General features: G+C 42.6%; 1 protein-coding gene across 1 annotated transcript in view; it reads left to right on the top strand.

Annotated features, from left to right (window-relative positions):
* Positions 1 to 12910, top strand: part of gsap (gamma-secretase activating protein) — a 30070-nt gene extending 17160 nt beyond the window's left edge. Inside the window, exons 26-32 of the mRNA XM_080491983.1 lie at positions 1575 to 1645; positions 2083 to 2177; positions 3136 to 3255; positions 8374 to 8435; positions 10251 to 10355; positions 10708 to 10804; positions 11229 to 12910. Of these exons, the coding sequence (XP_080348109.1) occupies positions 1575 to 1645; positions 2083 to 2177; positions 3136 to 3255; positions 8374 to 8435; positions 10251 to 10355; positions 10708 to 10804; positions 11229 to 11329 (651 nt within the window). The 3' untranslated portion in view covers positions 11330 to 12910. The remainder of the gene's footprint in view (positions 1 to 1574; positions 1646 to 2082; positions 2178 to 3135; positions 3256 to 8373; positions 8436 to 10250; positions 10356 to 10707; positions 10805 to 11228) is intronic.
* The last annotated feature ends 1234 nt before the right edge of the window (positions 12911 to 14144 follow it).

Genomic DNA, 14144 nt, shown 5'->3' with positions numbered 1-14144 from the left:
TGCGGGGATTACCGTGTGCGCGTCCGTGGCTTTAAATCATTTCTTCTGCCTTTTCTGTTGACTGCTATTTTTTTTTATTATTATAATTGTTGTTATTGCACCAAAATAGTATTAAAATATGTGTTCAGGCTTTGTAATTGATTACATCAGCAGAAAGGTGTTAGTTGGGAAAGAAGGAGAAGTTTGTGAAAATGGAGATTGCATTAACTTTGTAATGACAGATCTTCACAGGCTCCTCGAGACGGAGTAGATCTCATGTTAATTATCACGTGTCACCACACACACACACACACACACACACACACACACACACACACACACACACACACACACACACACACAAACACACACGGGTGTAAGGTGTCCTGGGATTTACTTTCATTGATCAAAACAAAAAATATAAACATTTAAACCACCCGTGCAGAGGAAAGCACAACAACAAAATGATATAGAAAAGTGTATAATTGCAGGAAAATTAATAATGTGACATTGATTTTAACGAGCACTTACTACTTACTTGCTGTTTGCATTTTTATTTACATTGCATCGCCTTATGAACTAAACTTGCTCAATACACTCCCTTTGAATGCAGTGTGATTAATTGCAGGATGTAACGTTATTAATCTGGGTTATAGAATTTAATCTTTACACAGCATAATCTAAAATAGAAATAAAATATACTATATATGCAAAAGGAAAATACAAAAGATAGATAGATAGATAGATAGATGATGCCATGAGTTAGCCTTATTGTAGAATTCTATGTTTGTTTTGGTTTATTATGAGTACATTTTCATTTGTTCACTTTGAGTTGTATATAAATATGTATAAAAACATGTTGAAATAAACAAAAAGCTTAAAAAGATTACCTACTTTCCATTTATTAGAAATATTTTTAAAAAAGAATAGAAAACTGGATACCTCCCGACTTCACTAACAATGAGCTTTTTTGAGTTAAATATTATGTAAAACTTATTAGAGGACGAAAGGTTCTGATTGTGTCGTATTTGAACTCGTCCGTTACGTAAGTGGAGCTAATTGAAATTCCCATCCGGAGGTCATGTGAGGACGCTGCTGCTGCTGGCGGTGGAGGGTTTCCCACTGGCGCGCAGGATGAGCATGAGGCAGCTCGCTTTCCTGTTATTGTACCGACGGTGACTGAGCGGTGTTCCGTGGAGAGAAGAGGCGGCGACAGCCGGCACGTTTCAGACCGGGTCAAGTGCTTTGAAACGATGCCGGATTAACAAGAAAAAGAGAAAAAGAAAAAATGGTGTTGAAACTTTTAGGGCCTCTTTGAACATTTGCTTACGTCCTGATGCAACGTGTTTCCCTTGTTCAGTGGAATAGAAAATGGGAAGTAGGGGGGGAAAGAAGGAAGTGAGGGCATCGATTGGAGAACAAATGTTTGTTTCCTCGAAGGAAAAAAAAAAAAGTGTTGAAATTGCATGTTCTGAGAAAATGCGCGTGACGCGCGACATTGTTTTGGGAAAATGTCTCATTTCAGTGTAATCGAGCGTGAAAGCCCTAAAGTGTGTGTGTTTTCTGTGTGTGTGTGTGTGTGTGTGTGTGTTTAGCTGGAGCTCATCAGACACATGCTGGAGTCGGTCTGGCTGAAGCAGAAGCTCGGGCCTCGAGTTTTGTCCTTGTGAGTCGCTCACGTCTCTTTTTTTAATGCTTGTTTGCATTGTAAAGGTGGAACGTGCGAGGTGTTGGAAGAACATGAGCGTCCAGACCCCGCCCCTCCCCATCACTCCCTGCCGTGTGTGTGTGCGCGTGTGTGTGTGTGTGTGTGTGTGTGTGTGTGTGTGTGTGTGTGTGTGTGTGTGTGTGTGTGTGTGTGTGTGTGTGTGTGTGTGTGTGTGTGTGTGTGTGAGAGTGGGTGTGTGTGTGTGTATGTGTATGTGTGTGTGTGTGTGTGTGTGCCCCATGTGCAAAACTGGAGATGACCTCTCTTCTCGCATGTGCTCATGTTACATAACAATCATCTGTGTGTGTGTGTGTGTGTGTGTGTGTGTGTGTGTGTGTGTGTGTGTGTGTGTGTGTGTGTGTGTGTGTGTGTGTGTGTGTGTGTGTGTCTTTCAGGACGCAGCAGGGCAGTCCGTCCGATTGGTCGGCCTTTCACTTCATGTTCCGGATCCTGGAATCCGTTCAGAGTCTCTGCTTACCACTCCCGCCTGGTAACACGCACACACACACACACACACGCGCACACACACACCCACACACTTCGAAGCCGTATTGGACACAACTTTGTCATTTTGTAGGGAATGAATATAAGTCAAAGCTTCAAACTCAACTGTGATTTACAATCTCTCACCTCAATCTCAACTTCACCTCCATTGTTGTCTTCATATTTACATGACTGGTTTAGGTCCCCATGCTTATGGATGGATGAACAAGGTCACACACACACACTCCTAGCTCCTTCTATTTACCAAGATTATTTCGTGCAGACTTATCCTAAACCCGGCTGTAACTTAGCTGTAGTCTTAATCTGTTCTTAGCTACTTTTAGTTTGTATAATTCAGTCCGTCTCCACTCCAGCCAGAATAACAATGATGTGTTTGCACTGAGGGACAACAGACCGGCACTCCTCTGCACTAATGTAACCAAAAATATGTTAAACATGAGCAATGTGCAGACAAGGGTAAGGCAGAGTGAATACATTTTCAGTAATTTGAATTCATTTTGGGCTGTCTGCAGTAACGACCCCCCCCCCCCCCCCCCCCCCCCCCCCCTCCCGATGAATCCCCCATCCTGTGATTTTAGCCACTTAGGAATGAATGTTTGGGGGCTGAAATCCTGAAGTGCACAGGAATGGGAGAGAAAATGAGAAATGCCCCGCAGCAAGGCAGCAGGCTGCGAGCAGTGAAGCTGCGAGTGAAACGGCAGGTGTAGCGAGTCTGTTTCCCTTTAGTAAATAAAGGTAAAACAATTCAAAAAGAAACACACACACACACACACACACACAAAAAACCAACGATTCACTCTCATCCGAAGTTGTACAGCCAAGGTGACGTTAGGTAGTCTTGCTTTGATTCTTTTTTTTTTTTCTTTCTTCATTTTGATTGACAGGAAACTTTTTTTTCCCTTCTCATCTTCCCGCCTTTTTCCTCTCCACCCGTCTGTCTCCAGGCTATCACACCGTGTTTGCAGTGTTTGCTGTGCGCTGCCTCCCTCATCACACCTTCCTCCAGTACATCGACCACGGCTTCCTCCAGCTCACCGAAACCTTTGTGTCTCGACTCATGACAGGTGCAGGCGAATACCCACACACACGCACACACCCACACACACACACACACACGCAGAGTTTTCAGGAAATATCATTGAATCTTTACCCAAAGTTAGATGGAAAAAGCCGCAGCGCTCACAACCCTGAGTCGGATGAAGCAGTATAAAGGCCCAATGGAGTGAATGTTCAACTACTTGCTCTTTTATTTAAAAGTCTGAGAGACGAAGTCTGCACAAGTGTCCGTTTTTAGATTTTAACATTTTCATTAACCTTCCTTTAGTTTACGTTTTTATAAAATTCATTATTATTTAACAAACGATATGGTAAATTCTCCAGCTCCCCTCCATTCCCATCTCGTATTAAAAAAAAAACCAAAAGGCCAGTATCATATAGAAATGTATGCATTTATGGTTAAAATTTACATTTACGGTGTTTAACAAAATAGAATATTGTCTTTGTCTGCACTTAATTTCCCCTCATTACCATAATCTGATTTACAGACTGCGCCTTTAAAGGGGTCATATTACGCAAAATTCACTTTCTAAAGGTTTTCCAACAGTAATAATCGCCGCCGTACCAGAGAATGACGCCCCAGAGGGGAAGACAGTCTGTCCTCTCTCTTCCTGGCTTGTTTCAGTTTTTAAAAAGTGTGTTGCTCCAACCAGCCAATCAGAACTCAAACCCTCTATAGGGTCATCGGGGGTTTAGCCAATCCCAATGAAGGTAGGCCCTCTATTTGACCCTCCCACAATTATGCTGCTCTGCTCTGGCACATGGCACCACAAGAGGAAGTACTTCCTCCTCTTCCCAAGATGGGAATATGTGGGCGGAGCCAGTCGAGCTCTAACAGACACAGCAGATACTGAATGTAGCTCCTATGAGCCAATATTCAAATGGATGAAAATTATCTTTGAATAAGTTTTTGGACCAACGGGACCATGTGAAAGTGTTGAAAAGCTGGATAATATGACCCCTTTAAACACTCCCATGATGCATCACGCAAGGTCAGTTCACTTAGTCATCAAGCATTTAATACCAGTTTACATTAAGTCGAGAGGAGGAAATCTATTATAGAAGAGATATTTTAGCAATTTCTTTTTGCAGAGATCAGTTGGAAATAATTTATAGATACATATAAAGATGGAGAAATGTATTTATCTTTTAATGGGGTGTTTTATTTGATCCATCTTCAAAGCCCAACTGGACAAACAGCCATGAAATTTGGTGTGATGTCGTCACGAAACGCAACGTCAGATGGTTTTGTCATGGAAAAGTTTATTATTGGGGCTGAAGCATCACGTCTAAATTGCACTCTAAATACACAAGGCCCTACTTTCCTATTAGTTTCAGTGTCTATCAAACCACGTCGGCGTAAAAAAGCCGAAAAATATGAGAGTATTCATAATGCGGGGAGCATATCATGAGCTGTCATTAGGAGGCATGAGGAGGCTCGTTCTCTTTGTGGTGCTGTCGACCGTTTGATGTCGACAGGCAAAAATAAATGAATAAATAAATAAATAAAAGAGCGGATTCAGATAGTGATTGAAAAAGTAAAAGCCTCCCATAAACGTCAGCGTCTCGCTTACATGTGGCGGTTTTGTCGGAGGCGCTGAGATGCACAGACTCGTAAACCAAGAAGCCGAGTGTGAGAAGAGTAAAGCTGACGACCACAATGAGTCGGATGAACAGCTCGGACTTTCTCCCGTCAAACTTTTAAATTAATTTGAACCCCCCCCCCCCCCCCCCCCCCCCTTTAATTAGTAAAACGTGCAAATAAAATGTAGATTGGATTGTTTAGCGGAGCCTCGTCGGTCGTCTTCTCATGTTCCTATTCATGCTCCAAAACGCACAAACGAATGCAGTTCAGTGTTTTGCAAAGCTTTAATTTGCAGGTTAGGATGATGATGCATTTGCAAAATTTTGTTGGATGTCTATAATGTCATGAATGAACGCAAAGTTTACAAAGTAGGCGTTCTTGCATTAGCGTTTAGCGCCGAGCTAACTGTGTTTTGTTATTCATAACCATTCAAAAGGAGAATTCAGTTACTTCAGCAGTTACCGCAGATAAAAAGTATTAGTTAGCCATAGAAGTAACTGATGCGAATGTGAAAAGCCCTATGTGCATACCGTAAAAGAAACTCATATTTAAAAGCAAGCAAAAGTGCATTTGAATTAAAAACCGTATATTTACAGTCTGTTTTATGTTTTTTCTTTCAACCACAGCTGGAAGGTCATCGCCCGCCTCGCTTTACCTCGCAGCAAACATATGCGCTCTGTCACAAATACAAGCCGCATACTAATTCTGCCCGGTATCTGCCGCATAGTAATCACTGTGTTGTGCTGCGTAAATAACAGGAACAATAAGTGCTGCACGGTCACATCATGTGGGTAACCATCATTAGTACATCCGCTTGGGAAACACACACAAAAAAAAAGGAGATACAGAACCAGAAAAATCGATATTTTTAACAAACAACGTGCAAAAACTGAAGCAAACGTGACCGGAACGCTGCAAAAGTGCTTCTGTAATAAATATTAATTAAATGAATGCTGCCACCTGCACATGCAGAGAAATGATAAATCCGGGCTGCGTCGACGGTTTGCGCCGCGCGCTAATTAACTTGTGAGCAGTGAACCCGTGAAAGCGGGTCGTCCTGTAGAGCTCGGGCTCCAGCGTGCTGGCAGGATGCAGCAGGAACTTCTCCGATTCATCTCGTATCGTGTTTACCAGTTTGATAAGCAGCACGGTCCTTTATGTTTTTGTTTGTCTGTGTTTGTCTGTACAGAGAGGTGAGGCTTTACAGCATGCTGGAAATACAAAGGCATTACTCAGTAACACTCATGAGGCATCTCTTTTCTTTTGTGGGATTAATTCTCCGGAAAGCACATTGTTCTCAAGCCAAACACTGTGGATTGGCGCTGAGATTAGCAGATCTGAAAACACAAAACAAAAAAAAAATAAACAGCCTTTCTTATCACTCCTGAGTTTTCTGTAGTTTACATGATTCTTTGTCATGTACCGAGCAAACAAAGATCCTTGAAGATAAAGCGATTATCCAGAACGGCGTGTCCCAAACAGTTTCTAGCATCAAAGTGGGAAAAAAAGGGGTTTTCTAAGACTTTAAAGTGAGCGGGTTTTTGCGTCACCTCACCGCAGGGATTAATCAGATATCTATTTTAAATTCAACTTTCTTCACTCAGAGTAATTGGACGGGCAGGTATGCGCTTTCTGCCTCATTACAAACGCACACAAACACATCTTCATTGAAGTTTTTCCCAAATCCAACGAGTGCAAGACCTCTTTATTCCCATTTGTCTTGTTTTTACATTTAAATTAATGTCGCCTCAATTTCCTCAGCACAGAATATCACATATCTCCATAAATACACGCATCGGGACCAAATCTGTATATTCAGCATAATTCTGGAAATTTCCACGGTTACTTTCAGCTCTTTTGTTGATTATCAAAGTTTTTGCAAATGCAGACTCACAATGCTTAAAATCAACGTGACCTGTATTTGATTAAAAATGAATAAATAAATTAAAAAACTATTACTATATTTTGAAATTCCTGCTTTAGCCGTCTGTAATATTAACACAAAGTTTGACAGTTATAAAACTACAAATGTTTTCTCGACGTGGCGCTAATAAGTAACTCGCAGGCAGAAGTTTAAGGTTTTTAATTGGATCATGACTTCAGCCTCGGCCGCAGGCTGCACACTAAATAAAGCAGGCATTCATTGGACAAAGGCCATCGTGGATACTACCACTGAAAGAAAAGCAAAAAAAGACAATTTTCTTTAAAACCACAGCTGGAAATTAACCAAAATATATACATTTCTTTGGGTTGTGCATCACTTTGTCCACTGTTATTGAAACAAAGTCTATTGAGAAATGGGAAACTACGGATAAAGCACGGTGGAGGTATCATCATGCTGTAAGGCTGCATCGCTTCCTCTGGTACTTTAGCAAATAGAGGATATTGAAAACTCAGTTTGAGGTAAAAAGCTCAACTGAGCGGACAGCCACTGGTATCGTGGTTAAAAATGAAAAGTGTCCTTAAAATCTGCAGTTGTGGAAAAGGTCTCCTACAGACTTAAAGTAGCTGGAACATGCCATAGTAGAAACGTGTTCAAAGTTAGAAGCACACAGTGAAGAAAACCTTTACATGGGTTATTGCTAAACAAAGTTTTTCTTTGTTTTGGCTCAGACTATAGGGGAAGAAGTGTCCATATTTTTGAAACACGACACAGTTACAGAAGAAAAATGACTACAATCGCAACATAAAGTCAATGTTTAATGAAACCTTCTGTTGGAAAATACAGTGAAATCCCCCCCCCCCCCCCCCCCCTCCTCCCCCCTTCCAAACAAAGAACTTCTCTTATAGCTGTTGTATGATATGTGCATTCACCCTGAGCGCATGACTTTGTCTAGTTTTCTCACAATGAGGTAACGAGCTTTCGTGGTAAAGATTCAGTGTAAAGATAAAGAGCTCCAGTGTGGGAACATTTTGTTTTTATTACTGGTCTTAAATAATATTACTATTATCCAACTGAAATAAAATGCATTTGTGCAGTAGTTTAATGCTCGAAATGTTCAAGCATTCTGCATAAATAGTTGAAAACGACATGGCAGGAACATTTTGAAATCTCATGAACTGGAGCTGCTTTGACATTTATTTAATAATATACAGAAGAAAAGCAGATTTCTTTGGAGGAAACGGCAAGAAGTAAAGTCATATCATCAGTTAAGTTGTGAAGGTTTATCTTGTAGGAGATTATAAATCCATGTACCAAATCTGCTGGGAGTTCATCTCATATTTCGAAACAGACTTAATAGTGATGCTTACGGTTGGTTACTGGTATTATGGAATACGGATGGAACTGATAAAACTTCACTAACTTAATTTCCTATTGGGAAATGAGTTGCAATTAAAAATGAGATTTGCAGGAGCAATTTAGGCTTTAAATCGGAGGAATCAGCCACACTGCTTCCTGTCAGCCAATTCACCTCCAAGTTTAATGCTTATCCGTGCGTTTATTTTACCTACAGTCATACTAATATGTGTCGTTATCTGAACTTCCGTGGGAGGTTCTTCTCCACAGTAAACTCATCTTTTTCTTTCACTTCGTGTTTAGATCTGGACAACAGTGACGCCAACGAGAGACTGAAGTTCAGCATACTTAAGAGACTCCCCGAGGTGATGTTTGCGTTTCTACGTTTGGAATGACGGCACTTCCTGCCGGCCGAGGAGCCCGCCTTGGCTCTGAATGTTTCTGTGTGGCAACTTGACCACTCGTTCAATCCGAGCGAACGAAGCGATCGGACGCTCGTAATAGCTGTGCAGACTTTGGTGTAAAACAATGCATGAGGAGGATCGTAGCCTCCTCCATTAGTGAAGGGAGAGGTTTGATCTTTTCTGGAATGGCTCTCCACAAACTTCCCATTTTGGTCCAATTAAAAGTTTGAAGTTATTTTTGGTCTCATCTCCCTCAAGCCCCCCTCAAGCCAATCACACAGCACTTGTGTAACCAGCTGGTGAGTGTGTGTGTGTGTGTGTGTGTGTGTGTGTTGAGGAGGGGGGCGGTTTGCTGGGTGGTTGTCAATGAGTCTGTGTGTTCACATCCTTACTGTTGTGTAACGTCCACGTGTTCTTGTGGGGGGGTTCCAGCATGGTCCTCTTGTAGCTTTGTGTGTGTGTGTGTGTGTGTGTGTGTGTGTGTGTGTGTGTGTGTGTGTGTGTGTGTGTGTGTGTGTGTGTGTGTGTGTGTGTGTTACATTCGCACCATTATCAGAGGAATGTCAACTGTTTAGTGTCTCGCTTCGGTTTCCTCTCCGTCGGACATTCGTCGGGGGAGTTTGGCAGGCTGGAGGAATTCAGCAGGTACGACTCACACGTCAGGAAACGCTAGAGATTTGACGAAATCCAGCAACCGTCCTTGTAATTTTCATTATACACGTGCTTTAACGCCCCCCCCCACCCCCCACCCCCCCCCACCTCCGGGAATTCTAATAACACTCTCCTCATAATTCACTTTTCACAAGGAAGACACACACAAGGGATGAGGAGACGGCTGCATTGGCTCTGTTGCGAATTCATCCAGTTTTAAATGTTTAATAAGAAGCGATCTGGAGACTGTTGGTGTCCAAAAAAAGTGGAAGACGTAATTGGCAGGTGTAAAAGTTTCAATACAGCCTGAAATCCTCCGTCAACTTGTCCATCATGTCAATCTGATAATAGTGATTAATAATTCAAGAGTTCAGCTAAATTTGGAGGAATTTCTAAGCATTTTCCTTTTTACAGTTGACACGTTTTCATTAAATTGACATGATTACCTCAGAGTGACATCGCTGTCGAGGCAGGCGTAGCTAGTATAATCTCACTTCTTCTCATTTTGAGGAGGTGTAGATGAGGAATCAAGCTGCTCCACAGATTAAGGCATTGATGTGAGGACTGTACCACATCAGACCACTGATATGCTCTTTTTGAAACTCGATGTCATAAATCAAAAGATTTCCACGCGGAAATAGCTCATCATTGATTTCAATACGTTTGCAGATTAAAAAATATATATATATAGTGATGATGATACCTAAAGAAAATGTGTGGCATGGAGTTTTATCCCTGATGGAGCAGGTTGCTTGTGTTTGTCTCAGCTTCTTTGCTCTCGCCTCTGAGGGAACGACGATCCTTGAAGTGATTCAGCAGCGTTTCTTTCTTCTTAACCACGCAGACTTCAGCAAAAGCTGCATTTAAAAAAAAAATTATTATTGTTATTGTCATTCACACCTGTGGTATCTCTTGGTTTTTAATATTATTTATTAACCGTGGTGTGCATTTCATGAAGTGGGATTTCTTTGAAACCGCTCATTAGCAGTCCCCGACTCAATCACAATTTTCATGCAAGTTGACTCAATAGAAACAAACAGATGTTCACATGCTGCGGGGATTTTGCCGATAATGAAAACATGAACTACATGCCCGAAATGTAAACCGTGTCGTCTGTGCGTGCAGCCTATGGAGCGCAGGATCTACCACATGTGGGATCATCCGATCAGTTCAGCTTCGATCTCCAGAGATTACGTCAAGACTCTGCTGGAGAAGCACGACACGAATAAGGTAACCCAGACGACTGCGCCGCACTTCCTCCCTTCCACTCAAACGCTGCAGACGAGCAAACGTTTGAAACCACTTTATTAAAATGTGTTAAAGCAGCGACCCCGAGATGTAAATACGCATGATGCTCTGGGCCAGTGAGATAATTGGCTGGCTGAGACTCTGCGTTTTGTGAAGTTTTCAGACACATTTATGCAGCTGCTCTAAAAAAAATAAAATAAAAATGTAGGCAAGTTTATGAGGGGGAAAAAGTATAGCGACTAATCTCTTGGATGTGCTGAAATTTTTGTTTTGACTGTGTGAATCCTACAGTAAAAAACTGCAGTTGTGTTTTTGTTTTTCCCTTCTACCTCAGGGAACTGAATTCACTGGCAGAGACAAGCCTGCCTTCAGACCGGAGTTTCTACCCCTCACCTATGTGGCAAAAATACTCTCTGATATAGAGGAACAAGGTACTGTGTGTGTGTGTGTGTGTGTGTGTGTGTGTGTGTGTGTGTGTGTGTGTGTGTGTGTGTGTGTGTGTGTGTGTGTGTGTGTGTGTGTGTGTGTGTGTGTGTGTGTGTGTGTGTGTGTGGTCTGCTTGATTTAGATACTAAAGTCAGTGGAGGATTAAGACAGGATGTGTGTATTTATGTGTTGTGGTCAGAATGCAGCAATCGCTATCATGCAGAAGCAGGAGAAAATGTGTGTGTGTGTGTGTGTGTGTGTGTGTGTGTGTGTGTGTGTGTGTGTGTGTGTGTGTGTGTGTGTGTGTGTGTGTGTGTGTGTGTGTGTGTGTGTGTGTGTGTGTGTGTGTGTGTGTGTGTGTGTGTGTGTGTGTGTGTGTGTGTGTGTGTGTGTTTTCATCAAACTATCTCTCGCTCTCTGGCCGAACAGCTCTGAACCCGTTCGAGGAGCAGGAGAACGTGGACGCTCGGTTTGTGGAGGAGACGGCTCTGAAGCAGACGCTCATACTGCTGGGCTTCGAGGGAAAATGAAGGGTGGGGGTGGGGGTGGTGGGGGTTTCGGATGGAGAGGGAAGCAGACGAGGAGGAAAATGTGTTTGAGAGGAGGAGAGGCCCCGTCATCATTGACTGGGCCTTGAGGACGAGCAACGCCTGGGTGGATGGATGATGGAAGGACGGAGGGGGGAAATGAGGAATGAAGGGATGTATTGAAAGGCTCATAAAGAAATTCTCACAGTTTGATGATGAACGAGTGCGCGGATGGAGGGACGGATGGATGGAGGCGCCCGGACTAACAGCCGGAGGGGCTGGAAAAAACCCCCCCCCAAAAAGCAGGCAGCCTGTTTCCCTCCTCGTTTCAGGGAAAAACCACGATGGGTTGGGGTTCGGCGCCCTGTTTTCTAAAACAATATGTGGACAATTCCCAAATCTGCTGCCCCGTAATATAAGCAACACTGTCAGACCTTCAGTTAAAAGTTTAATTTAGTTTCGGGAAACAAGCTTTTCAAAGTTTTATTGCAACTCAATAGCTGCTGGCAGCTCCTTTTCTGGAGCGGCTCCATTTCTCGCCAGAGTTTTCACACTCATGTTGAATCCAGAATAGATAAATCACCCCTTTATCATTCTGTGTTACCTGTAACGCTGCTGCACCCAATCAGTCTTGTTTCCATTCCAGCACAAAGGCTTCATGATCGCACACAGCAAGCAACTCCAGTCACCAGGCACAAACAATAAATGCATCAAAAATCTTCTATCAACAAGCAGTTTAACACAACTACGAAAGTTCATGATCAAAGACGATGAGTAAAAGCATAGAAATGTTCAACTCAGTGATTAACAACAGATATCCGTCCATCCCTGTTTACAAAGGCCGAGGACAGGGAGAGACAGACACCCACACACCCTCACATTCACACCGAGGGGCAATCAGGGTCACCAATCGACCTTGCATGCATGTTTTTGGACTGAGAGAGGAGAACCAGAGGAGGACCAGAGAACTCCACACAGAAAGGGAACAACCAGTACATGAACCTGGACCGTCTTGCCGTGAGGCCAGGCGTGTCCGCATATTTAAAATACTGATTATTTAGTGTTTTAGCGTAGCACAACAGCATGAACATAGAAAACAAAAGAGGAAAACATTACACCCACAGACATCACGTCAAGATGCTGGGCATGAGAAGAAGGAACGTCACTTTCATGGCGCAGCTTCAAACCGAGCGTTTACATTCTGTCGGCGGTATTTAATCTGGTTCCAAGTAAACGCAGCTTCTATTTCTACCAGGAGAAGACTGAGGAAAGCACCTTCGGCTGTCTGCGGCGTTAAATAATAAAAGAACACAAACACAAACACAGACTTTTCTCAATCTGTCTGCACATGGATCGGATGACATGCGCTCTTCCTGTAAGTGGAGGACTTGTTCTGTGCTGGCTGGTGGGCATGTGTGTGTACATAATCTTGAGATCGTTATTTCTCTCATACTAAACTCCAAAGAATGTTTGCATTTCATGATTTGCTAAACATTCTTGTGAAAGAAGGGATTTGCTAATCATTCCATATGTTTACTTAAAGAAATCCATGTAAAATATGCTGTAAATAAAGAGATTTACTTTAATGTTGTTTGTGCATTTTTTATTTTTTATTTTTTTAAAAGAATGTGCCTTGTTGGTAACAGTTTGGTGTTGTGTGCCGTTTCCAGTGAACTTCCTCTTAAACCCTGGCTGAACCGGGGCCCACTTTGAGGAAACATTTACAGAATGAGCCCAGCTTCCGATCGGAGTTTGTTAACGTGGAAAAACTCCGCGGAGAAGGAAGTGAGCATTCTTGAGTATTTAAGACAGACTCAGCGCAGTTCCACTGAAGTCAGGAAATAATCTCAGAGTCAGCCATCACACGCTGAGTCATATTTAAAGAACGCGCCCATCAAGCTTTTACACAACTCACATGTTGTGAAAATACTTTGGAATTTTTTATTATTTTTTTGTCATTTTCAGCAAACTCAGGCCACACGGCCTTTGTTTCCGTCTCTAATCACTTCTCTTCTGCGTATTTCCTCCTTTAAAGGGGGACAAATCGCTCTCTCCCCACCTGATTGCCTCCAATACACTCTGTTATGCAGTCGGTGTTATGTAGCCGCTGAACAGTTAGGGGCCTAACTTAATCTGACAGCTCTCGGCATCGGCCTGCAGTGGATGATCACACAGACATCACACCACCGGGTCTCCTCTTGAGGAGTCAACTCACGGGGGCTGAAGTGCGAAGCTTGTTTAATACGGTACACGCCAAACTTTTAAGTCAAAGTGCCCCCGTGTTCCCATCAGAGGAGTTTCAATTACGTCTTCATCGACGCCACACTGTTTACCGTGTCTGCGTCGGCCATTCATCCATCACCTTTAGTAAACCGTCCGGATGATTAACAATTACCTTCAGACATTAGACTCAACCACTGAATGATTGCATTTAAAGTCCAGTTGTGTTTGCACAGTTGAATAATCAAAACAGTCGAGTTTGAGACAGTTTTCCTAATCGTCTCCTGAAGTGGACAAGCGGCCAGATGACCCCACCCTGTTTCTTGTATTGATTGTAAAGTTCAGTCCACAATCATCTCTGCACAGGAGGTTTGTTCAGTGACATGGTTCTGGTGACAATAACTTGGTTGTAGGTGCATATGGATTGCAGATACAGGCTCTATGTACTAGACTAACGTGGATAAAGTGCGTGCAAATCTTATCTGGATTATTTGAGTTTTTTAACCTTCCTTGAATTTCATTGTCTTTAAATATGTATATTTTTCTGTAATTGTAGATGAAATAGGACTCATCTCAAATGAAATGGTTGCAGACTGTT

The sequence above is a fragment of the Lipophrys pholis genome, assembly GCF_963383615.2.
Source record: "Lipophrys pholis genome assembly, chromosome: 22".
In the NCBI taxonomy this organism is placed as follows: domain Eukaryota; kingdom Metazoa; phylum Chordata; class Actinopteri; order Blenniiformes; family Blenniidae; genus Lipophrys; species Lipophrys pholis.
The sequence above is the reverse complement of the archived record's forward strand: the minus strand, read 5'-3'. Positions and strand labels throughout refer to the sequence as shown.